This window comes from Perognathus longimembris, chromosome 5 (assembly GCF_023159225.1).
Source record: "Perognathus longimembris pacificus isolate PPM17 chromosome 5, ASM2315922v1, whole genome shotgun sequence".
Classification (NCBI taxonomy): Eukaryota; Metazoa; Chordata; class Mammalia; order Rodentia; family Heteromyidae; genus Perognathus; species Perognathus longimembris.
In genome coordinates this window covers 82,358,440-82,382,508 of record NC_063165.1, presented here as the reverse complement: position 1 = coordinate 82,382,508, position 24,069 = coordinate 82,358,440, and the positions used below count along the sequence as shown (strand labels likewise).

The 24,069-nt window shown below is 38.3% G+C and overlaps 1 protein-coding gene across 1 annotated transcript in view; it reads left to right on the top strand.

Annotated features, from left to right (window-relative positions):
* The window catches only part of Lekr1 (leucine, glutamate and lysine rich 1), a 107,067-nt gene that overhangs the window by 8,218 nt on the left and 74,780 nt on the right, over positions 1–24,069 (top strand). The window contains exon 3 of the mRNA XM_048345859.1: positions 10,979–11,193. Within this exon, the coding sequence (XP_048201816.1) occupies positions 10,979–11,193 (215 nt within the window). The remainder of the gene's footprint in view (positions 1–10,978; positions 11,194–24,069) is intronic.

The window sequence follows — 24,069 nt, the reverse complement described above, 5'->3', positions numbered from 1 at the left end:
GGACATCAGTCCCTTTCCAAAGCAGTAACAGCTCATTTTGTCCTGTTTCACTAAAGTAATTGTAGTACTTTGGAACTTTCAAATTTATTCAGAATAACAGTTTTATATTTCCAAGCACACGTTGTTGTTGCCAGAAAAAATAAACTTAATTTTCCAGGTCATTTTGGGCCACTGTGGCTAGGTTGAGATTTTATGTGAGAAAAAGGAAAAAAGAAAATGGTCATGGCCATCGAATATTAGGCCTAGCCTCCTGGAAAGTAGTGATAAATTGTGTGTGTGTATGTGTGTGTGTGTGTGTGTGTGTGTGTGTTTAAACAGTTACAGGTTTTTTTTTGCCAGTCCTGTGATCTTAAATAGTTTGTTGGAAACATGTTTTTTTTCCAAATATTAAAAATTTGCATTTGTCAATTTTATAGTCAAATATACTTCTGTTGACTGGTCATAGAAGCTCATAGGACTGACTTACTTAGGTGAAGTCTCCTGGTATATTAGGTTTCCAAAGGTATTAGAGGAAATACAGTTCAGAAGTGTGAAACACATATGCAGAACTAAAAAAATTACCTTCCTCCAAAACAAAACCGCAAAGAACCAATAGCCCCCTTATCAAGTGGGCTAAAGATTTAAAAAGAGACTTCTCTGATGAGGAAATGAGAATGGCCAAGAGACATATGAAAAAGTGCTCTACATCACTGGCCATAAAAGAAATGCAAATCAAAACAACATTGAGATTCCATCTTACCCCAGTAAGAATGTTCTATATCAAGAAAACTAACAATAACAATTGTTGGAGGGGATGTGGCCAAAAGGGAACCCTACTTCATTGCTGGTGGGAATGTAAACTGGTTCAGCCATGCTGGCAAGTGGTATGGAGATTCCTCAGAAGGCTAAACATAGAACTCCACTATGACATAGCAGCCCCACTTTTGGGTATCTATCCAAAAGACGATAAACAAAATCACACTAAAGCCTCCAGCACAACAATGTTCATCGCAGCACAATTTGTCATAGCTAGAATCTGGAACCAACCCAGATGCCCCTCAGTAGACGAATGGATCAGGAAAATGTGGTACATATACACAATGGAATTTTATGCCTCTATCAGAAAGAATGACATTGCCCCATTTGTAAGGAAATGGAAGGACTTGGAAAAAGTTATACTAAGTGAAGTGAGCCAGACCCAAAGAAACATGGACTCTATGGTCTCCCTTATTGGGAATAATTAGCACAGGTTTAGGCAAGTCACAGCAGAGGATCACAAGAGCCCAATAGCTATACCCTTATGAACACATAAGATGATGCTAAGTGAAATGAACTTCATGTTATGGAAACGATTGTTATATCACAGTTGTAACTACTTTCAATGTGCCATGTGTAACTGTAGCTTCTATTATTGCTGATGACCCTTCCTGAGGTTGTACCTACACTTTCTCTGTATCTTATCTGAGTATATTGGAAACCGTGTATACTGATATTAGAACTAGGAAATTGAAAGGGAATACCAAAATTGAGAGACAGGGTAAAAAAAGACCAACAACTACAAAAGCATTACTTGCAAAACTGTTTGGTGTAAATGAACTGAACAACTCATGGGGGGGGGAAGGGAAAGGAGGAGGGGGGAGGGGGAATGAGAGACAAGGTAACAAACAGTACAAGAAATGTATCCAATGTCTAATGTATGAAACTGTAACCTCTCTGTAACTCAGTTTGATAATAAAAACTTAAAAAAATTAAAAAAAGAAGTGTGAAACATGGATTTTGTATAATTTATGTATTGTAAGCCTCTGATATTATTAAATTAAAATTCCTTGTGAATTAATCTTTGGAATTTTAACCCCAGATTTATTTTTTTCTTGTTTAAAGGCAAACTTCCTATTTTGAAGTAATTGTAGATACACAAGCAATTGTAAGCAACAATATGGAGAGGTCCCATGTATCCTATTCCCAGATTTCTTTAATGGGTTGCATTTGGTACAAGTAAAGTCATGTCAGGGTATTGATAGTCAATAAAATCAAAATACAGAGCAATGTTTCCTCACGTTGACTTTTACAACCACATTCACCTCACCTTCAGTCGTCCCTCCTCTCTCCCTCCAGTCAGTGACCCCTGGCCTCCACTGCTCTGGTCTCCAGTAATTCTGTTATTTCACGAATATTATAGAAAGGAAATCATGCCCTGTGTGACCCCTTGGGGTTAGCTTTTTTCACTCTTTGTTCCAATAGTTTATTTTTATTGCTGAGTACAATTCCATGGTAAGAATGTACCAGTTTCTTTAATTATTCAATTCTTGAAGGGCATCTGGGCAATTATGTAAGTAGCTGCTATAAACATCCATTTATGTGAACATACCTTTTCATTTTCCTAGGATAAACACCCAAGAGTTGAATGGCTAGGTTGTGTGTAGTTACATGCTCAGTGTTTAAAAGAACACTCTGTTGTTTGGAGTGGCTGGGCTGCCTCCTTCCATACAACGCAGAAGCACTCAATCCACCATATCTTTACTAGCAGAAGTTGTCCTTCATGGGTAGGAGATACTCCGTGGCTTTGCTTTTCATGCTCCCCATGACTAGCCATGTTGGATATCTCTCTTATGCTTATTTGTTATCTGTATGTCGCCTTGGGAAAAATGTCTCTTCAAGTCTTCTGCTCATTTTCCAGTTGGACTTTTTAAAACTTAAGTTTTGAGAAATATATATATGTATATATATATTCTTTATAGATAGATATCTAGCTACTGGCAACACACACACACACATACAGATAGGGATTAACGTTTTCCCTAGTCTATAGCTTTAAAAAAATTTTTTCTTCTTACTTTTTTTTTTTTACAAAGTAAAGAAGAGTCCAGCTTTTCAAATTTCCCACTGATGGATCACATTGTAGGCTTCAAGTATAAGAAGTCTTTGATTAAAGTTAGAACATGAAGATTTTTTTATTTTTCCTAATAAAAAACCTACTTCTATGTTTTACATTTAAAACTATAATCCATTTTGGATATACATTCATAGAATGTGTGAGGTTTAGGTTTAGGTCCTTTTTTTCTTTTCTTAACCCATGACTATTCAGTTGTGTGAGCTCCATTTTCTAGCTTGTCTATTCTATCCCATTGTTTTATGTGTTGTTCCTTCCATTGGTACTATCATACAGTGTTCACGAGTGTAGAGTAGAAATATAGTATGTCTGGAAATTAGGGAGATTGACTCATCCTGTTTTATTGCTTTAACTTTTCTAGCTCCTTTGGCTTTCCATATAAATTTGAGAAGAATCTTGTCTATAGCCATGAAACATCTCACTAGGATTATAGAAGGAACTGAATTGTCTAATATGTCAGTTTAGGGAAAATTAATATCTTTACTCCCCTGAATCTTCTAAACCATAAATATAGTGTGTCTTTGTATTTATTCAGATCTTCTTCAGCTTATTTCATCAGCACTTTGTAGTTTTCAGCATATGAATCTGGTACAGGCTTTTGTTAAATCTATGCCTATATCTACATATTTTGCCTTTCAAGCTATACTCTAGTCCTTTTCACCTTAGTTATTTTTTATATATTGTTTTTGCTAGGGCAAGCAGAAGGACTATAGTCCTCCTACTATGTCTTCTGCATAGCTGGATTTCAGATACAAATGAACATATCAAGCTTGTTTGTTGAGATAGGCCTCCCTGATTTTTGCTCAAGCTGGACAAATCCTCTCGATTCTCCACAATCCTCTTGATCTCTGTCTCCCAAGTATCTGGGATTAGAGGTGTGAATCACCACACTAGACAGAGCCTTCAAATTGATTTTTAAAGGGCAGTAGAGCAAGTCTTGTGAAATAGTTGACTGGCTGCATGACTAATGGTTCTAGGTTTCACTCTCCTTTCTCAAAAAGTCTCTGCCAATTTGAATGAAATTTGGGGGTTAGACACTCACTGTTTTGGGTAAAGGCTGTTTGAAATATGTAAAACCTTTTTGGTCTGGAGGCGGCATGGCTCAAGTGTCACTTGTCTAGCATGTACCAGGCTATGGGTTCAATCCTCAGCACTGCACCAAAATGAAACAAAACAAAAGAAAACACAAAGTTAGTGCGGTTGGATCATACCTGTAATCCTAGTTACTCAGGAGGCTGAGATCTGAGGATTTCAGTTAGAAGCCAGCCAGGGCAGGAAAGTCCATGAGACTCTTAAAAAGATAGAACTGTAGCTGTGGCTCAAGTGGTAGAGCACTAGCCCCGAGCAAAAACATCTCAAGAGAACACCCAGGCTCTGAGTTCAAGCTCCAGGACCAGCACACAAAAATGAACAAAAGCAATGAAACAGCCTCTTAATATTATATTTTTTGTTGTTGTTACTCTTAACTTTGTGGAATATTTGTGTGTTAGATACAAAGAGAGGCCTCAGATGGTAGCAGAAGAGCACTGAGTGCCTTCACAATCAAAGGGCAACCAGGAGTTCCAACAGGGATGTAAATCCAGATCGAATGCATTATAAGTCCACTTGATTTTAATGTTAATCATTGTAATATCAAATGTATAAAAGTTTGCATGACTTTAATGCGAGTCATTGTAATTTTTAATAGTACAAACAGTACCTTTGGGAAGTTTGTTTTATAATTTATTTTTAAGTTGTCCTATATTTCTTAATAGACTGTGTTTGTTCCCCCAAAGTAGATATTGCAGACAGCACAGCATCCTGCTGCTGATGGCCCTTTTGTCAAGGATGAAAGCATGGCGTCATTTTACCTTCTGTAAGAGCAAGCTAGAAGAATGAAGCACACATTATGTTTCACAAGAAACCAGATAACCTTCTACTTGCTTCATTTGGAAGCACAATGACAGTATTTTATATCTTCTCAAGTTTCACAGAAATATCCTAAGTAGCCTTCTACAGACACAAAGAATTTGAAAAGGTTATTACTTTTTCCTTCTGATGCAATTTTGTTACAGAAAATTATTTACAATTTAAAAGCAGTAAAAATTTGGGTAATATAAGCTTGTTAGTACAGCTCCTTGAGAGACTCACGTTGTAGTTGGTGTCTAGAGAGTTAGTGGGCCTTTTATTTTGTGATCGTATTATTTTCCTTCCTAAGTAACCATGACTATCATGCTTTTCTGGGCTTCTAGGAAATCTATAAAATATATTGGTTTGCTTATTTCAGCTTTTCTTCCTTTCATTGCTATGATGAATGTTATTTATTCTAACAGTTTTCACAATATGGAGTTTATATATTTCCATTTTGTATATAGGGCTGCAAATATACTGTACTCATCAGGAGTTGTCTTTAGGGGTAGGACAGTTTGCCCAGAACAGGCCATGAACTGTGATTAATTAGTAGAGGTTAAGGATGAATGCCTTGGAGTAAGCAATATAATTTTCAAATTGACAGAGAGGAACCAAAACTCAAGATGGGCAAAGAGGCTGAGGAAAATCTCATCTGCTCTGAGTTAGTGCAGGTTTCTTGTCCTGAGTGAGTTATTTTCCTGAGGACTGATAGCATCTTTGGATGGGATCACAGAGCCCCTCATTGTTACTGAGAGCTGGTCCAGAGTGGGGGATGCACACATGCCGTTCCATGTAGGAGGAAGATGCCTATGAATTACAACTGAGCTTAATTTTACTTCCTGAAAAGACTGCAGAGTACTTTATAAAGTATATCAACAAAAAGACAACTCTTGGACCAATTTTATGGTCATTCAGAAGCAGCATATGAGCCTCCCTATTTCATTTTTTGTAGTTAGTGAATCTAGGAATTAAATTAGGAATAGAATATCTGTACTTTCTGAAGAAAATTAATTATGTTTGTCATAAGTAACTGAGGAAAGTATGAATAACTAGGCTCTCTGTGCTGATAACTGGATATCTGGGTACTTTCATAATCATATGTACCTGACATGTACTGACTAAGGGACCATTATCAACCAGTGTGGTACCCCACAGAATGATGTTTTGTCACTGTCAAGATTGTTTGAAGGGGCTAGGAACATGGCCTAGTGGCAAGAGCCCTGGGTTCAGTTTCTCAGCACCACATATATAGAAAATGGCCAGAAGTGGCACTGTGGCTCAAGTGGCAGTGTGCTAGCCTTGAGCAAAGAGAAACCAGGGACAGTGCTCAGGCCCTGAGTCCAAGGCCCAGGACTGGCAAAACAACAGCAACAAAAACAACAACAAACAAACCAAACAAAAAAGATTGTTTCAAAATCAAAGACTGTTGGATAAAATGACCCACAAAGATCAAATTTGAAACACACACACACACACACACACACACACACTGCTTAGGGTCTTTTGGATGTCAAGGTCAATGACTAAGGCTAAATCTGAGATGTCTATATATGTGTATCTGTCTTACATGATATGGTATTATACAGATGATAACCACAAGAATTTGAGTCTATGTGATATAAGATGTGTATTTACATTCACAGTTCTGTCCTTGGATCTGAAGAGCCAAATGCTCACAGCATAATGGGAAGTACTAAATTCCAGGAAGAAGTATCTGAAGGGAGAAGAAAGAGAACTAAAAGAAGATAGGGCTGATTCCAAAGGACAGTGATGGCTTCCAATTTTTCTCTTTCTCTCTGGAGCCAGTGTCTTTGACTCACCTTCTGTTTCAGCTGTGCTTGCTCATTTTTCTCTCATTCCAGTTACATGGCTTACTCTCTACCCTGCCCATGACCTTTGCTCTTACATGTGCTGTAGAGGCCACCTCATGCTTGGTTCCTCCATGTTTACGGGATAAGTTGCCTCATCCCAGCTTAGAACTCTATTCTGGGTCCAAGGTTTAATTCTGGTTCATCCATCAACCATGGTTATGGCTAATGGGTGGTCAGTCACGTGTCCAAACAGAGCAGCCAGGGCTATGGAGAGTGGATTCTCAGAAGGAGGTGCCTTCGGTTTAATACTATGAACGTTTTCAATGTAGTATTTCTGTTTTTGTGTCAGTCTGACCATGAGCTCTGTAAGTTCAGGGGTACACACTTCTTGGGTGTTTTGTTCACCTGCATATATTTCATGATCAGAGTCTGTATCTAAACCCTTCAGTTCAGCATGACCCCCTGCATTCTAAAGCATGTGCAGCAGAAACCCCACACCCGTTATGAACCACCAACCTTTATGTCCAGTCCCACTGTTCCTCTTGGGCACACCTGCCAACTCCACCAGTGTCATGCCAGAATGGCACACCTTGTTTCTTTGAAGTGACATCTTTCAGATACTAGGTAGCTTTTTGGATACGCAAACCTTTGATGACTTGAGCTGTTTCTTGGGTGTTATTAAAGTGAACACAAGGATTTGAACCTTTTGACTTGCATGATTTTGTGGGGGTTTCTGGGTCAAAGAGTAGCAATCCATTTTTACAGGTCACCACAGGCCTCTTACAGGAAGAGCTATTGTTGTATTTTAAGCAGAGGCATTATTTAACATAAAAGCCAGTTACAATATATAAAATAGCAGCATAAATGTTCTAAAAATTTTAAAGAACTGTGTATTCAAAGGTTGTATTAGGGCCTAGCAAGCGCCAGTCCCTAATAACAGGACTGATGACATGCTTCACTAAGGAAACTTTGAGGCCACTTTTGTTCTGTTTTAGTAAGTCCAAACACACTGAGCTATGCATATCTACCCATCATCCTTTGAAGCATGCACAAGCTGGAACCAGATCAGAACAAATGATCAAAAATGAGAAATAAATTCAAAACCCTGAAAAACAACTGGAGGAATTTTATGGACAAGTGAAAACACAGAATGTTCCTGAGAACTGTCTTCAAATATCAGGAAAGTCTTTATGTGAGAGACACCAGGGCTTGGGCTGCTCTGGGAGGCAGATTGAGGTAGGCATGAGAAAAAATTTCCTGAGAGAAAACTGGCAGAGGATGGGACGGGCTGCCTTGCAAAGTACTTTCCCATCTTTGGGGATGTTGAAAAAGTTGCTGGGCAGGCTGGGAATGTGGCTTAGTGGTGGAGCGCTTGCCTCGCATGCACGAAGCCCTGGGTTCCATTCCTCAGCACCACATATATAGAAAAAGCTGAAAGTGGTGCTGTGGCTCAAGTTGGCAGAGTGCTAGCCTTGAGCAAAAAGAAGTCAGGGGCAGTGCTCAGGCCCTGAGTCCAAGCCCCAGGACTGGCCAAAAAAAAAAAAAGAAAAAGGTTGTTGGGCAGCCTGCTAGGTTTGAACCAGGTTATCTTAACCTGATGGTTTATAAATCTGTATATTTGGGTATCATCAGCAATTACAGGATCAATATGGCCATTCATGCTTTGTGTTATGGTTTTTAATTTGATACGTTTATTACTATGAAATTTGTTATTAGTTTCTTCCAATCAATACTTGTGTAATGGCAGATATAGTGGTGCCTTTACTGGAGCAGCTTCTATAGTATCAAGGGAGGGTTGCATTAAGAATAAATAAGAATAAAGCTAGACATGTGCCTGTAATCCTAGATACTCAGGAGACTGAGATCTGAGGATAGTTTAAAGCCAGCCCAGACAAGAAAGACTTTTGTCTCCATTAAGCCACCTAAAGGCCAGAATTGGAACTGTGATTAACAAGGCTAGAGCACTCGCCTTGAGCAAAAAAGCTCACAGACAGGCCCTGAGTTCAAGCCCCAGGATGGGCGAGAGAGAGAGAGAGAAAGAGAAGAGAGAAGAGAGAGAGGAGAATAAAGAAAGTAAGGGAGAGAGAAAAGAAAAGGAAGGAAGAAGAAATAAAGGAAGGATAAAGAAAGGGAAGGAAGGGAGGGAGAGAGAGAAAGAAAAGAAAGAAAGAAAGAAAGAAAGAAAGAAAGAAAGAAAGAAAGAAAGAAAGAAAGGAGAATAAAGAAAGTAAGGAAGAGAGAAAAGAAAAGGAAGAAGAAATAAAGGAAGAATAAAGAAAGGGAAGGAAGGGAGGGAGGGAAAAAGAGAGGGAAGGAGAGAGAGAGAGAGAAAAAGAATAAAGAAAGAGCTGGGAGCCCATGGCATGCTCCTGTAATCCTAGCTAGGAAGGAGGCTGAAATCTAAGGATTGTGGCTCAAAGCCAGCAGGGGCAGGAAAGTCCATGAGACTCTTATCTCCAGTTAACCACCAGAAAATCAGAAGTAGAGCTGTGGCTCAGAATGTTAAAGCACTAGGCCTAGAGCAAAAAAGAGCTCAAGGACAGTGCCCAGACCCTGACCAACCAAAAAAAAAAAAGAAAGAAAGAAAGAGGAAAAGGAAAAAGAACTCCTGGTCAGATACATTGGCTTGTGTTTGTAATATTAGCTACTCAGGAGACAAAGATTGGGAAGCTCACTGTCTAGACTATGTGGTTGAAATCCCATTTTAACCAATAAATTCTGAGTGTCATCCTAGCTATAAGGAAGCATAAATAGAAGAATCCCAGTCCATGGGACATAACATGAGACCTTACTTAGAAAACACGGCAAAAAGAGATGAGAGTGTAGCTGAAGTAGCAAAGTGTCCACCTAGCATGCATGTAGGCCCTGAGTCCCAACCTCCTGAATTACCAAAACAAAGGAAAAAGAGTAAAATCCTGGGCTTGGAATATGGCCTAGTGGCAAAGAGTGCTTGCTTCGTATACATGAAGCCCTGGGTTCAGTTCTCCAGCGCCCACATATATAGAAAACGGCCAAAAGTGGTGGTGTGGCTCAAATGACAGAGTGCTAGCCTTGAGCAAAAAGAAGCCAGGGACAGTGCTCAGGCCCTGAGTCCAAAGCCCAGGACTCGCAAAAAAAAGAGTTAAGTCCTTAGCCAGGTACTGTTAATGTATATCTGTAATTCTAACACTTGGTAGACAGAGGCAGAAGGATTGTGAATTCAAAGATCCTGTCCTTTAAAAATAAATAAATAGGGGCTGGGGATGTGGCCTAGTGGCAAGAGGGCTTGACTCGTAGTCATGAAGCCCCGGGTTCGATTCCCCAGCACCACATATATAGAAAACGGCCAGAAGTGACGCTGTGGCTCAAGTGGCAGAGTGCGAGCCTTGAGCAAAAAGAAGCCAGGGACAGTGCTCAGGCCCTGAGTTCAAGCCCCAGGACTGGCAACAAAAAACAAATAAAAATAAATAAATAAATAAATAAATAAATAAATAAATAAATATTTCTTAAGTAATCCAACGGTTGATGCAGTTTGGTTCCTGGAGCAAATATTTCATGAAGCTGTCTCTTACCCTCTGTGCAAAGCAAAAGAAGCAGAGGCTACTTGAGGCGATTTTTACTTGACACAGAAAAAAAAAAAATAGCCATTTCTTTCCTGACTCCTGAAATTCCATTTTTCCCTGGTCTTTTGCTGGCAGAGCCCCAGGCACACTTAATCTGAAGGAAGTAAGAGGATTTGGCCAATGTACACATGGTAGATTAAATATAACATAAATGATTAAAGCCATAGGCACTGATTTAGAGGTTTAATCTCAATATTTAGTCTCACATTTCATGTGGGTATTGAATGCCAGTAGTCTCCATGTCAGTCTATAAGTGACATGGCACCCAATAGAGGGAAAGATCTGATCTAGGGAGAAGAGATTATGTTCAAAATAATTTTCCTATTTGTAGATGTATGACAGAATGCTATATCCTGTAAAATTCATAAAATGTTGGAAGTGAAGAACTTCAAGTTCATTTGGTTCAATGCCATAATTTTGTAAATGAGAAAAATAAGATCTGAAAAGAGCCAAAAGGCATGTCCAGGCGCTCAGGGGAAGATTCCTTCCAGCTCTGTGGAAAACTCATCTTAGTACAACAATTGTAAAGATGTTTGTACCTTTTTTTTTTTTTTTACTGGATTTTATGGAACCTATTTGAAGTGTAAATCTCTCTGAGGGATACCATGGAGAAATATTGCTCTGAAAGAAGCTTTCCTAGTTGGAAGATTTTTGTGTCTGAGTCAGCATGGTAAACATGCAGATTCAGGCTCTTACCTGTGGCACAGCGCTCTGGACCTGGACCTCACCTGACCAGTGTGGGCTTTAGTAATACCTTCAGCTGAATTCAAAGTAGTATCTCAGCAAATGTCTATTCTATTTCCTAGATGTCTCCTGAAGAGAAAGTTTGCAAGTACTGCGGAGTCAGCTATCTGATTTTGCACGAATTTAAGGCTATGGAGGAAAGATTGAAAGCAATGGAGAAGGAGGTGGAATTTTATCAAGGAAGTGTAGACCGGGAAAAGAGACTTCAAGAAAAGCTCCAGTCTCTCAGTCAAGACCTTGCCCAGTATAAAATTGACAGTGAATCCAAAACTGAAAGGTTAGAGGATGATTTTCTCTTTACTCTTTGATTTAGTTTGAAAGAAAAGGACGGACAATAGATTTTGAATGTTTTCTAGAATGTTCCTATATCAAGCATACATTTTTTTAATTGAATCCATTTGCTCATAATTAGGTGTCTTAAGTGTAACTATCAATATAATTTATAGTTTCCTTTTGAGGCTTCCAAATAATTAGAAAATGATTGGCTAAGTATATACATATATATGCATATATATACATATACACATAATAAGGTTTTCGTATTTTTTTTTTTTTTTTTTTGGCCAGTCCTGGGGCTTGGACTCAGGGCCTGAGCACTGTCCCTGGCTTCTTCCCGCTCAAGGCTAGCACTCTGCCACTTGAGCCACAGCGCCGCTTCTGGCCGTTTTCTGTATATGTGGTGCTGGGGAATCGAACCTAGGGCCTCGTGTATCCGAGGCAGGCACTCTTGCCACTAGGCTATATCCCCAGCCAGGTTTTCGTATTTTGAAAAGGATAGCAAAACATTAAAATAACTATAGAATTCTAAATAATTGAAGTTGGAATCATTTTGTTGTTGTTTCTGCTGCTGCTGCTGCTGCTGCTGCCAGTCTTGGGCCTAGGCTCTGTCCCTGAGCTTTTTTTGCTCAAGGCTAGTGCTCTACCACTTGAGTCACAGCTTCACTTCCAGACTTTTGGTAGTTAATTAGAGATAAGAGTTTCAGGGACTTTCCTGCCTGGACTGGCTTTGAACTGTGATCCTCAGATCCCAGCCTCCTGAGTAACTAAGATTACAGGCATAAGCCAACGGCACCTAGAGAAATTGGAATAAATTTTTAAAATGAGTTCCTGATACTGTACAATCTGCCTAAGATACTTTAATTCCCTTTTTTTTTTCTTTTTTTTTTTTTTTTTGGCCAGCCCTGGGCCTTGGACTCAGGGCCTGAGCACTGTCCCTGGCTTCCTTTTGTTCAAGGCTAGCACTCTGCCACTTGAGCCACAGCGCCACTTCTGGCCGTTTTCTGTATATGTGGTGCTGGGGAATCGAACCCAGGGCCTCATGTATACGAGGCAAGCTCTCTTGCCACTACGCCATATTCCCAGCCCACTTTAATTCCCTTGTGTGGGAATTAATGTGACTGCTCCTTATGTTTTATGGCTTATTCTTTTTCTAATGAATGAAAGTTTCTTGATTTAAAAGTATCTACAATTGATGTTAAGCAACCCTTAATAATGAGTCTAGTGAAATTCATATCTTTGTGAAAGTACTTTTTAACCCCTGAAGACTAAGTACTTCTATAAAATTTTTTGATAATATACACATAGATATTTATAATATATTGTAATTTACATATAGGTTATTGTATAATTTATTTATATAATTTATCATATAAAATATATCATTACATTATCAATTAAATCACATATTTCTTAGATCTTTACTAGGAACCTTATGTTAATGTTTCTTCAATTTCAAATCGGAATAATAAGATACAGCATTTGAGTCAAGAAATTTTTAAATTTTGAAATATTCAGTTTAAAGATGTTAATTTAGAGGGTTTCTGCCTATTAGGAATTCCTTTTCAGTGTTGCTCACATAATGTTTTGTATTCTAAGCCCAATGCCAGTGCCTCATGCCTATAATCCTAGCTATTCAGGGGGCTGAGGATCATGGTTTGAAGACAGCCTGGACAGACAAATCCAAGAGACTTTTATCTCCACTTCACCAGCAAAAATGCTGGATTGGAGGCATAGCTCAAGTGGTAGAACTCAGCTGTGAATGAAAAAGCTGAGCAAGAGCACAAGGCTCTGAGTTCAAGTCTCACTACCAGCACAAAAAGACAAAAACAATTTATGTTCTACAAGTTACACACAAGCACAGGAAGTATGAAAAGCATACAGAATGACAAATGAGGACAACCCTAGATGGCGTGCTGATTGCATTTTCACTGGAGGTAAAACAGCTCTTCGTGGTTTGGTATATCTTTAAAAATCTTTTATTGTGTCTTTTGCCTTTATAATAGACATAAGGTATGGTCTATTTATTATAGATGTTTGGGCATGAATGCCTTGTTCTGTTACTTGTTCCACTTAGTCATATGTTCTAGAGATTGTCCAGTTTTCACCCTGCCCTTGACTGCACCACCGTGTCCCATATTATAACTGATACAGCATACCTTGCTGTTGCTCTTTCCAGTATTTATTTTTCTTTTTGTCAGCTGTGGAGCTTTAACTCAGCATTTATATTACTTCAAAGCATAGAGGAGTTGTATTTATATTCATTTGACATGTTTCTCCTACGTTGTTTGTAGAAGTGAGGTTGCTGAAAGAAATCATATGCCAACTTAAGAGTGTTGATGAGTATTATATCAACTATCCATTGAGAAGATGTATCCATTACATTTGGCCAGTAGTTTTTGAAGTGGCTATATTTCTACATTTTGTTAATATTGTCATACTCTTAAGTTTTCTGAATCGCTTAAGTGAAAAAAAATGTTATCTCATAGTTATTTGTTGTTTTTGCCAGTGAAGCTAAACACTTTTTCATATTTATTAGACAATATACTTCTTCCCATATCAATATCAATATATATACATATGCATGTATATATGTATATATATCCTACTCACTTTTCTATTTGCTTACTTAAGGTCCTATTTTTGTTTTTTATTGGGTTATTATTTGTTTTATTTATAGGAGTTCTTAATATGATATTAACTTTCTACTTCATATCTTAGTGTTTTCTAATGGTTGCTTGTTTTTTTGTTTTTTGTTTTTACCTTGTTTATTTTATTTCTGGCAATACTGGGGTTTGAACTTAGCACCTAGTGCTTGAGCCATGCCTCTAGACTTTATTAATTTCTTTTTTACCACTCTCCCCCTTGTAAATTACTAATCTTATGTCAAATTCTGGCCAGATAGGGTTCTTCATCATGTTCTTTTGTTTGTAAACAACAGAAACTTACTCTAATAATAACCTTGACACCAAAAGGAATTTCTTGGCAGTGCTCATTGAAAGACTTAGCTAAGGACAGGAAGCAGCTCTTGCTAGGACCTGTGCGGAGACTCGGAGTGAATTAGCTCCCCTTTGTTTCTTTATCCTTCCCTCTAAGACTGAAGTCTTAGAAGAGTCTTAATGGCTTCTTTTGATTACATGACGACTCAAGTCCTACTTCTTTAGTCTTATAAAGCAGAGAGCCTTGATGAACAATTCTGAGCAGAGTTTATTCAACAAAGGAAACCTATTTACTAAAGAAAAATTTGACTGCTATTATAAGAATGGGGAATAGTCAGTGAAGTAGAAATAAATACGTTTCACAGTTACAGTATTACTTCAGAGTTAGATTTTCAATATATTTGCAATTTATTTTTGTGTATAATATAAGGTAGAACTCTACCTTACATTTCATGTTTATTGTTACTTTCCAAATCTCTGGTTATTTTTCATCAGGTACTTCATTTCTCCTCAAATTTGCAGTGCCACCTTCTAGTTTCTTGTTTGGTTCTGGGCCCCAAAGTTTGTGCTATTGCATCAGCGTCACACTTTGTCACTCTCCCTCATCCTCTCCATCCCCTTCCCAAACCAATCTCAGCTAGCTTCATTGCCAAGTGGACTGACTTGTGATAAATAAAGGCTTTGTCATTAGTGTGATTGTATGATTGTTCTCTTTCAATGTGCTAATATAATAAATATTACACGTTTTCTAACAGGAAGTTATAATGAACAGTTTTAGTTTGAAACCATTTCAATCATGTCATGTATTTCAGAATTTTGTGTATGTGTTTAACTTTATCATGATTTTTATCAAAGCGCTAAATGCTATGTCTTATGAGGTTCGAGGGAGGGGATTCCCTGTTCCTCCAAGAGTCCACCACTCAGAGACAGTCTCAAATAAAAAGATGAAAAAGGTGGATTTATTGGGGAAGTAAAAAGTGAAATGACTGACCAGGGTCGCAGCCCAGACCTAGGAGCTGAAACTGCGACCATGAGCTGCTCTCAGGTTGGGGTTATAAAGGCAAACACCACATGGTCAAGCCTGCCACATGCAGGTGGCCAATGAGGTTACAACACTTACAGAGCGTGCCAGGTCACACGCAGGTGGCCAATGGAGTTACAGTCTGCCACACAGTATCTGTTTGAACCAACCTATCATTCTAGTTAGAATTGGCAGGAATTTGGCAAGTCCCTACATGATTCAGGCGGATATGCTTACACATGGGGGCTGCTCCTTGATGGAAGATGCACAGGTTTAACCTTGAACGTTTTATAACTCAGGTGGGCAAGCAGTTGTGGTCAAGCAGTTTACACAATCTTATCACAGCAAAGGGGACCTTTCCTGGATTCTGAGCAGACAGGGCACAGTCCCAACCCTGAGGCTCAGGGGCGGGGGGAGATTAGTGAAGATGGAGTCCGTCTGACTCCCCTCAACACAAGGTGCTATTTTCCTGTGAGTCCTTCATTGGATATAAATATTTATATGAGTTTCAATGACGTAGAAAAGCATTATGATGTACTATAAATTAAAGGTTAAAAGGCACACATGATTATTAAGACATAAATGCCTTTTTTGTACAACACTAATCACCCATAGTAGTGGTGAGAGGGAAAATGACTTATGAAAAGCATAGTTCTTCTAACAAAATGCTAGATTAACTTGAGAGTATTTTAGCATAGATATTTGTACCTGGGTTCTCTGGTGAAGCTGATAGGCAGGTTTTTTTTTTTTAATAGTTTAAAAATTGGCTTTCTAGGGGGGTAGCTTAAGAATTAAGAGTTCTTGTCAAGGCCCTGCGTTCAATTCCCAGTACCGCTTAAATAAATAAATTCCAAGTCTGGCTTATGCCACTCTATTATAGTAAGTTAAGAAGCCTTCCACCTTTTATGTGCAGCAGGCAATCCGAATAACATTGGAGTTGCTGTTTCTTGCAGCTTTGGTAGATCTCCTTCATAGAAAATGTCTGGTGATCCATTTTCTTTCCTCTCTAAGTATGACTTTTATTTGTGGATTTTTACTCCTTGATTTCAAAGTTTACTAGTTTCATAAAATGATATTTTCCTATGAAATTAAGAATATCACTTGTCATTTCAGATTTCTTGTTATTTAGTAATATGTGTTTCTCCTTATTTGACAGTTCATCTTCTGTGTTGGTTCTCATTCTTTCTCTTTTCCTTGAGAGGATCGTTTGTGCTTGAGGAAGAGCCAGAGGAAGAGGAGGGAGGGAGAGAAGGGGAGGAACTTTTTGCCAAGGAGAATAACAGATTGTCTATTTTGTTGGCCCTTCTAGATAACCAGATTTGGTTTCAATAATCAAATCTGTTTCCTTTCTATTTTGTTATTACCCTATTTACATTTGTTTGTTTCTTATCTTTAAAATTTTTTAGTTTTCTTGCTAGTTGCTTGAATTGAAGTCTTGATTAATTTGTTTTCAGTTTCTTTCAAATAAATGCTGTTTAAACTATCATGTTTTTCTGAGGTGACAAGTTTGTTGTGTTGGCAATGCCTTTGCATGATAGAATTTTGTTTTCATTTACTGAGTAATAAGATGAAAGTTCAGTTTTTCTTTTTAAAGAAATACTTTGTCTTTTTTTCCCCACTTTTCAGCATTTGACACAATTGTATCCCTTCTAAGGAATACTTAGAAGTATGTTTTAAAATTTCTAAATAGATGGCATTTTAGCTATCCTTTTATTTACATCTTTTGTATTCTTCTATGGATAGAGGAAACAACTCTTTAAGTTCTTTGGGAGAACTTTAAAGAATTTAATTAATAGTAAGTTTTTAGAAATATCCCAAGCAACTTGTACATATTCTTTGTTTTATGGTATAACTTTTCAACAGAAACATTAAATTATTCAGGTTAATTGTGCTATTCAAGGTCTGTAGTTGTAGCATCCTATTGTTGTTTTAATTCTACAATTAATAATTCCACATGATGCTGAGTGTCTTTCCATGTGCTTGTCCTCTTTATATCTTCTTTGGTGAGGCATGACTAGACACAGTGGCATGAACCTTCGTCCCTCCTGACCCAGGGAAAGCACAAATAAGGAGGATTGTAGCCCAGTCCTGCTGTGCATAAATTGAGACCCTGCATCAAAAGTAGCCAACAGAGCTGGATACTGGTGGCTCACACCTGTAATCAATCCTGGCTACTCAGGAGGCTGAGATCTGAGGATCACAGTTCAAAGCTGACTTAGGCAGGAAAGTCCACAAGACTCTTTAATAAGCTACTCAAAACAGAAACAAACAAACAACAACAACAAAAAAAAAAACAACAACCAGAAGTGGAGTTATGGCTCAAGGGGTAGAGTTTTAGCCTTGAGTCAAAAAGAAGCTAGGGACAGTGCCCAGGCGAGTTCAAGCCCAGGACCAGCATGCGTGTGAGCGCACACACACACACACACACACACACACAGTAACCAGTGGGAAAAGGCACTGGTGGTAGCTTGGCTCACATGGTAGAGCATCTGCCTAGCAAGTGCCTGGTCCCTGAATTAAAACCCCTAAGTACTGGGGAAAAACAAAAATGCACACAGTAAGACATTCCCACTTAGTGGCTCTTATGTACACTTATCGCCCAAGCTTTTGGTTTTTTCTGCTTTTGGATTCAGCACTCTTCTCATGTGCATGGGAGTAGCTTATGTTAAAACTGATGAGAGAATTAAATTCCGAGTCATCTAAAGTTTACTGAACAAAGGACTGATATAGAACTATCATCCTCATGGGGCAAGCCTGCTTTGGAAGGAACTGTTTCAGACCTCTGGGGACTTCTCAAAGCCTCACAATCCCCTTGGGATCCCCTTTTAGAGCAAAGTGAGATTCTTTGCAGTAAAATGAAAACTGTTACTGATGGAAGTGAGGTTGGTAATAGTGAGGTTGGTACCATTGTAGAAAAGCAGGTGTTCTATTTCAGGTTGCTGAAAAAATGGCTCCAGTAGACACAGGGCTATACATAAATAGCTTAAACCCAAAGTTGATTCCATATTTTTATTCTAGATAATTTGTTATATTGAGGTTAGTACTGTGCATCACTTGAACTCTGAGGAACTTTTTATCCCTATCATGTAGTTTTAAGACCAGCTAGTCCTTTATCTTCATTTTTCCCCCACAGCAACCCCAGGTTGTGCTCCAGAACAAAGTCCTTAGTTATGGAGTACTGTTTTCTTATATCCCTCCTCTCCGTGGACACAGGCAAACAGTAAATAGAACTTGACGGGTGGTTTTATGATTGGTATAAATAGTGTTTCCCTGCGTTTCCTTGTTACTAGATCACACAAGGTAGTAGGGATTAATATTTATTCAGCAGTATTGATAGACTTATGTATACATATCTTTTATTGCTGTATAACTTTGAAAGCCTTTCTATCATTATGCTGTTGCTATAGCAACATGGTTACCAAAATAAGATACATTTCTTCTGCCTTGTCTTTTTAAAGGCACTCACCCCAACTTTTTAATCAGCAAGGTAGAGTTTCAATCCATTATTATTCTTTGAAGTCATCCTTCCACCTTGAGTTTTCCATTCTTGTTATTAGTTATGATTATGACAATTAACAGAATTTTATTAGGCTTAATCTAACTCATTGTAAGAATCAATGAGAAGCAGCGTGTATTGATATGCTGTGTACAATTTAGTCCTAGACTCCTGTGTCTTTGTGCCTTGATTTCTTCATCTGTAGAATGGTCAGGGAATAAATGGCCATCTTGAATTGAAGCTCTCTTGTAAGATTATTTGAAGATATTTAATTAATTAAAAGTAACTTTGTATTAAATAAAAGAATGGTCAGAAAGAAAAGCTACATGGTGGGAGTGGTCCCTCCACTCCTCAGTGCCTGGAGGAGTTTTCTGGAGCTTGTCTTCTTTCCCTTGCCCATGTTTTCATGAGGTGCTGTCACATTGCCACCTACCTTCAACACCTAATGATTGGTAGCCCAAGCAAGTCCTTGAGTTTAAGAAATACCCCATCTCAGCTCACCAAAAGGAATTATAGTGCAGCTGGAATTTTTTACTACCTAGCACAATTTTTAAACTGCCTATGATTTCTGCATTGAGGAATAGATTATGGAGAAAGCAGAACTCGATATATTAATTATGACTTTTATTTACTAGATCTACCTTTCAAAAATTGATATAAAGTGATTTAAAATGACACACTAAAATTAACAGGTGAAGGAGAAGATAAGTTTGGATAAAACCCAAGAAACCAAGGCTGGAGGTGTGGTTCAAGTGGTAGTGTACCAGCTATGAGGGATAAAACCAAGGGACTGCGCATGTTCTTAGGTCCTGCATTTCTTCAGAACTCTCCAAACAAACCTTCATCCAGTCTGAGGCTTCTTCTAGCTACAATTTAAGCTTTTCTTCCTTTCTGTGTCAGCCTGATTAAATAAATTGGAACCAATGCCTTCATTTTCTCGTCTTTCAGTTCACTGTAACATGTGTCCATGCAGCTCATTTCACAGAGAATATTGTGATTCAGGTTACCAGTTACTTAGCACCACAGAATCAAAACAGTCTCTAGTTCTTTGTTGTTTTTTTTTACTTCTATCTAAAGCACTCCTATGTCCTCTGGGTTTTAGGGGTTGGGAGGATGTGGTCTCCTATAAGCATTGTTGATGCTCATTATCCTCTCCTGACCTCTCTGTCCCCTGCTGTACACTGAGTAGTGAGGACTTGGGAAAGTTATTGAAGTGCTAGACTCTTTGCCTCAGTTTTCCAGGCCGAAGGTAAGACTAATAAGTGCACTGTCAATGTTCAGGGTTATTGGGAATATTAGATGCAGTTATAAGAGGTTTATAGCTATTTAACTTTAATAAAATTTGAGATTACTTACAAACAAATTGTAATTATGGTTATTAGCCATCCTGGGTCTCAGCTTGATTCTTCCTATTTGGCCATCTTGCTCATGACTTATCTCTTGGATCCATACAGCCACATCTGCTCATTCTCCTTTTGGACATTACTACAGTCTCCCTATATGACCCGATGCCCATTTCGAACCCATCTTATGACCCATATGATCCCATCCAAGTGCTTTATCAATCATTGTATTCCATGTTTTTTCCTGCTTCAAGTTCCTATTGTCTTTAGAATAAAGTACAAAATCCCCTCTGTGCTATGAGAGCCTTGTGACTTCTGGCCCAATATCCTCCTAGCCTCCCTCTTTGTTGCAGTCACCTCAGATTTCTCTTTAGTTCCTAAGAGGTAACCATTTGATCTTCGCTGGCCCTTTAAATGCATTGTATCTTCTGCCTGCAACTTGCTTCCCTCTCCCACCTTTTCTCTATCTGGGTTTATAGGTTTGGCTGAGATGACAGACCCTAGAGAAGTCATTTGGCCAGCCCTGGTGGGTTTCCATGACATTCTTTGTCCTTTCATGTGGTGTTAAATATAACTATTTGTTTGCCATTTACATTCCTGGCTGTATTTTAAGTTCCATGAAAATCAGTCTTCTTTGCTTTCATCTATGCCTAGCACCTAACACAGTTGTCTAGCATTTAATAATGCTCCAAAAGACATACTGAATTGACTTATTTATGAGCAGATATGAAAAGCATGTGATGGTTTCCTATGTTTGAATAATTCCCCATTGTCTGATTTTGTGGGCAGCACACCTGAGCTTTCCCTGTAATAGCTGAAAAGGCCAGACAACCCACTTCCCCAGCCTCCTTTGCAATTAAGGGTGATTTTCCTGGGAAAATTTTGTCAAATGAGGTGAAAATAAAAATCTGCTAGGGATTTCTGAGAAAGTTTGTATTTACCTCTCCTTCTTGTTGCTTCAGTTGCTTCATCCTTCTTCCCCAGGTTCAGAGTTGAGGAGAGAGAGCGAGTTCTTCCCCAGGTTCAGAGTTGAGGAGAGAGAGCGAGAGCGAGAGAGAGCAAGAGCGAGAGCGAGAGAGAGAGAGAGCGAGAGAGAGAAAGAGAGAGCGAGACCAGCCATTTTGCAATGGTAAGGCTACCGTGAAAACAAGGCTGACACACCAAGAAAGATGGAAGGAACCTAAGTCACTAAGCTTCTTGGTTCCCTGCTACCAGACCTGAAGTATCTATCTAGGTATATTAGAATAATTGGCTGCTAAGCGATCGATGAACTGTGTTCTGGTTTCTGTTATGTGTAGTCAGATGGGAGCCCTGATCCATACACTTTACTGCCTAAATCATTCATTTGTACCTAATATGTGCTGTTCTGTGATCATGGATTAGTAGGTGATTGATTGATGGGTGGATGTACAATAAACAGTATATATATATATATATATATATTATATAATAAACTACTGGAAAAGAGGTCATGTCTTTCATTTTTCTCTCACACCTAACTCTTTTCACCCTGAACATTGTCCTGTACGTGACAGGTATGTGATGAATGTTGATTGATAATGATACTGTTAATTGAGGCTTGACGGTAACATTTCATTAAGGAAGACTCTGAATTATAGGTTCAATTTAGTTCTAAAAATGAAATCCCTTGAGAGAACAACCTTTGGACTCTCATAATTTAAGGAGACTCATAAACGTTTGGGTCAATCTGTTCTATATTACTGTCTGGAAAACCAAGTATCTTTATAAAAGAATTAAGGATATAACTTGGAAACTGTCCTTTTGGATGGTATATATTAAATGAAAGGATACCAGATAGTATAATTCTCTACGGAGATAAGCTCATTGTAAATAAGATGACCACAAAATTTATAGTCCAATTTTGGAACTTATTGAGAATAAAAGTGGGTGCTATCAGTACTGATAAAAATATGTGCAATTGGTTCAAACTGAAAGTCTACTAGGACTTATACCTAAGTGTGTGTGTGTGTGTGTGTGTGTGTGTGTGTGACAGTCCCAAGGCTTGAGCTCAGAGCTTCACACTCTTGTTCAGATTTCTTGTTCATGGCTGATACTCTACCACTTGGAATATGCTTCCAGTTCAGCCTTTTGGTGGTTAATTGGCCGTAGAGTTATACAGACTTGTACATAGAGTTGTACTACCTACAGGGACTTTGAATTGCTGTCTTTATATCTTAGCCTCCTTTGCAGTTAGGATTACAGGTGTGTGTCACTAGTGCCTGCAACTCATCTTTATATGTCAAGAGATTATAATTTTGACATAGATATGAGTTAGTATGAAGAAGAATCCATAATCATTTACTACCATATACCCATGTCCCCTCCCTCAAAATACTCATTTCATTTCTTTCCTTGTGGTTATTATAACCTTTTAATCCTCTGTTTTCATTGCTGCCTCTGTTCACAACCTCAGTTTACAACTATGTGATATCTTGTAGCACTTACATTTTAAAACAGTTTAGCAGTTGAGTGTATGCTTCCTTGATTTGCCTTTTTGTTGGTGTTTATTAAGTCATCCTTTTTTAATGTGCCAGAGTCTTTAAGAACAGAAACTGTCTTTAGTTTCCCTTTGGGTTACCCACAGGATCTAGCATGACAATGGTCACGTGGTGGATGCGTGTTAATTTTATAAATGATTGAAACATGGCGTGATGAGCTCAAGTTCTTCGTCACATTTCATTTTGATTTTACCCATATGCAAAATAAGATTATTTATATACTCTTGGAAGGAACTGAAGCTTCTGGATTATTCTGCATTTTAAATGATTTCATTGTCAACAAATGGAAACTGTATTTCTTGCCTTCCCCTCTGTTTTCTATGAACACTGATGCATGTGTGTGTATAGGCGGCTCTCTGTCATAACTTGCATCATGACACCAGCTTTTAAGAACCCTCAAGGCTGTTCAGTTCTTCTCTCTGCACACAGCCTCATCATGCTGCATCTACTGATGTTTGTACTCAGGTAAATATTTAGAAGACTGCTCTGAAAGGTATTTCTTGCGTTGCCCCAACGTGGTTCCAGGTAGATAACAATGACATTAGAAAGTGTATCAATCAGTTATAATGCCAATTGCATTTTGCTATCAGTGGTCACCTGCATATGATTATTCCTGAGTTTTATCACTGTCCTCAGAAGTGGAAGGATATGTTTGACCTCCTGCCAAGCAGGAGGTGCTTGTGGAATGCCACCTCAGGAAGGTGGGGAGGGGGGTTTAGCTTGGCCCTTTGTACAAGTTAGTGGGGGTAGGGTGTGTCAGGGAGGAAAGAAGCAGGGAAATGCATATTTAAATGTGAGATTTAAATGTGAGATACTCAAATTGAGAACAGGAAATTTTACTTTGCAGTGATTATCCATTTTAAAAAACATTTTCAAAAAAATTTTGTCTTCTTCTTTGGGACTCTGTTTAAAAGGCTCAAAATGTTTATGACACAATGGTGAATAAACACTTTATTTTTTACAGGGAACAATTATTAAAACAAATGTATTATTTAATAGATTTTCTTTTCAGGGAACACGACTTCATATTTAGGATTGTTCATCAGGTTGATGTTTTGAATTCAGAATTCTCCTTGTTCCCTTTCTTTTGCCTATGAGTGTTTTCATCTCTCCCTCTGTTCTTTTGCTCTTAGATCATCTTCAAGTTTTTTTTTCAGTTGTTAAAAGCTAAATCACAGATTTCTTTATCTCTTGTTTATTTCTTTATTATCTTGTTTTCTTTGGCCAGATATTATATTCACTCATTTGCTTATCTCTAGGAGAATAGGTTGCATTTGCTCAATTTCCTATTATTTTTTCCTCTCTTTTGTTATGGTAAAGGTGATCTACAGAGGAGTTACCCTTACATAGTCAGATAATGAATACATATCTTTTTGAACAGTGTTACCTCTTTCCTCCTTTTCTCCCAGTTTTTCCTTCTGGCACCTCTCCCCTACAAATTGTACAGATCAGCATAGTGTATAGTTATATAATTTCAACTTAGTGTCTAGTGAGATCACTGCTGCATTTGTTTACCCCTTATTGTGTTTTAAAGGAAAGGAGTTGGCTGAATTAAAACT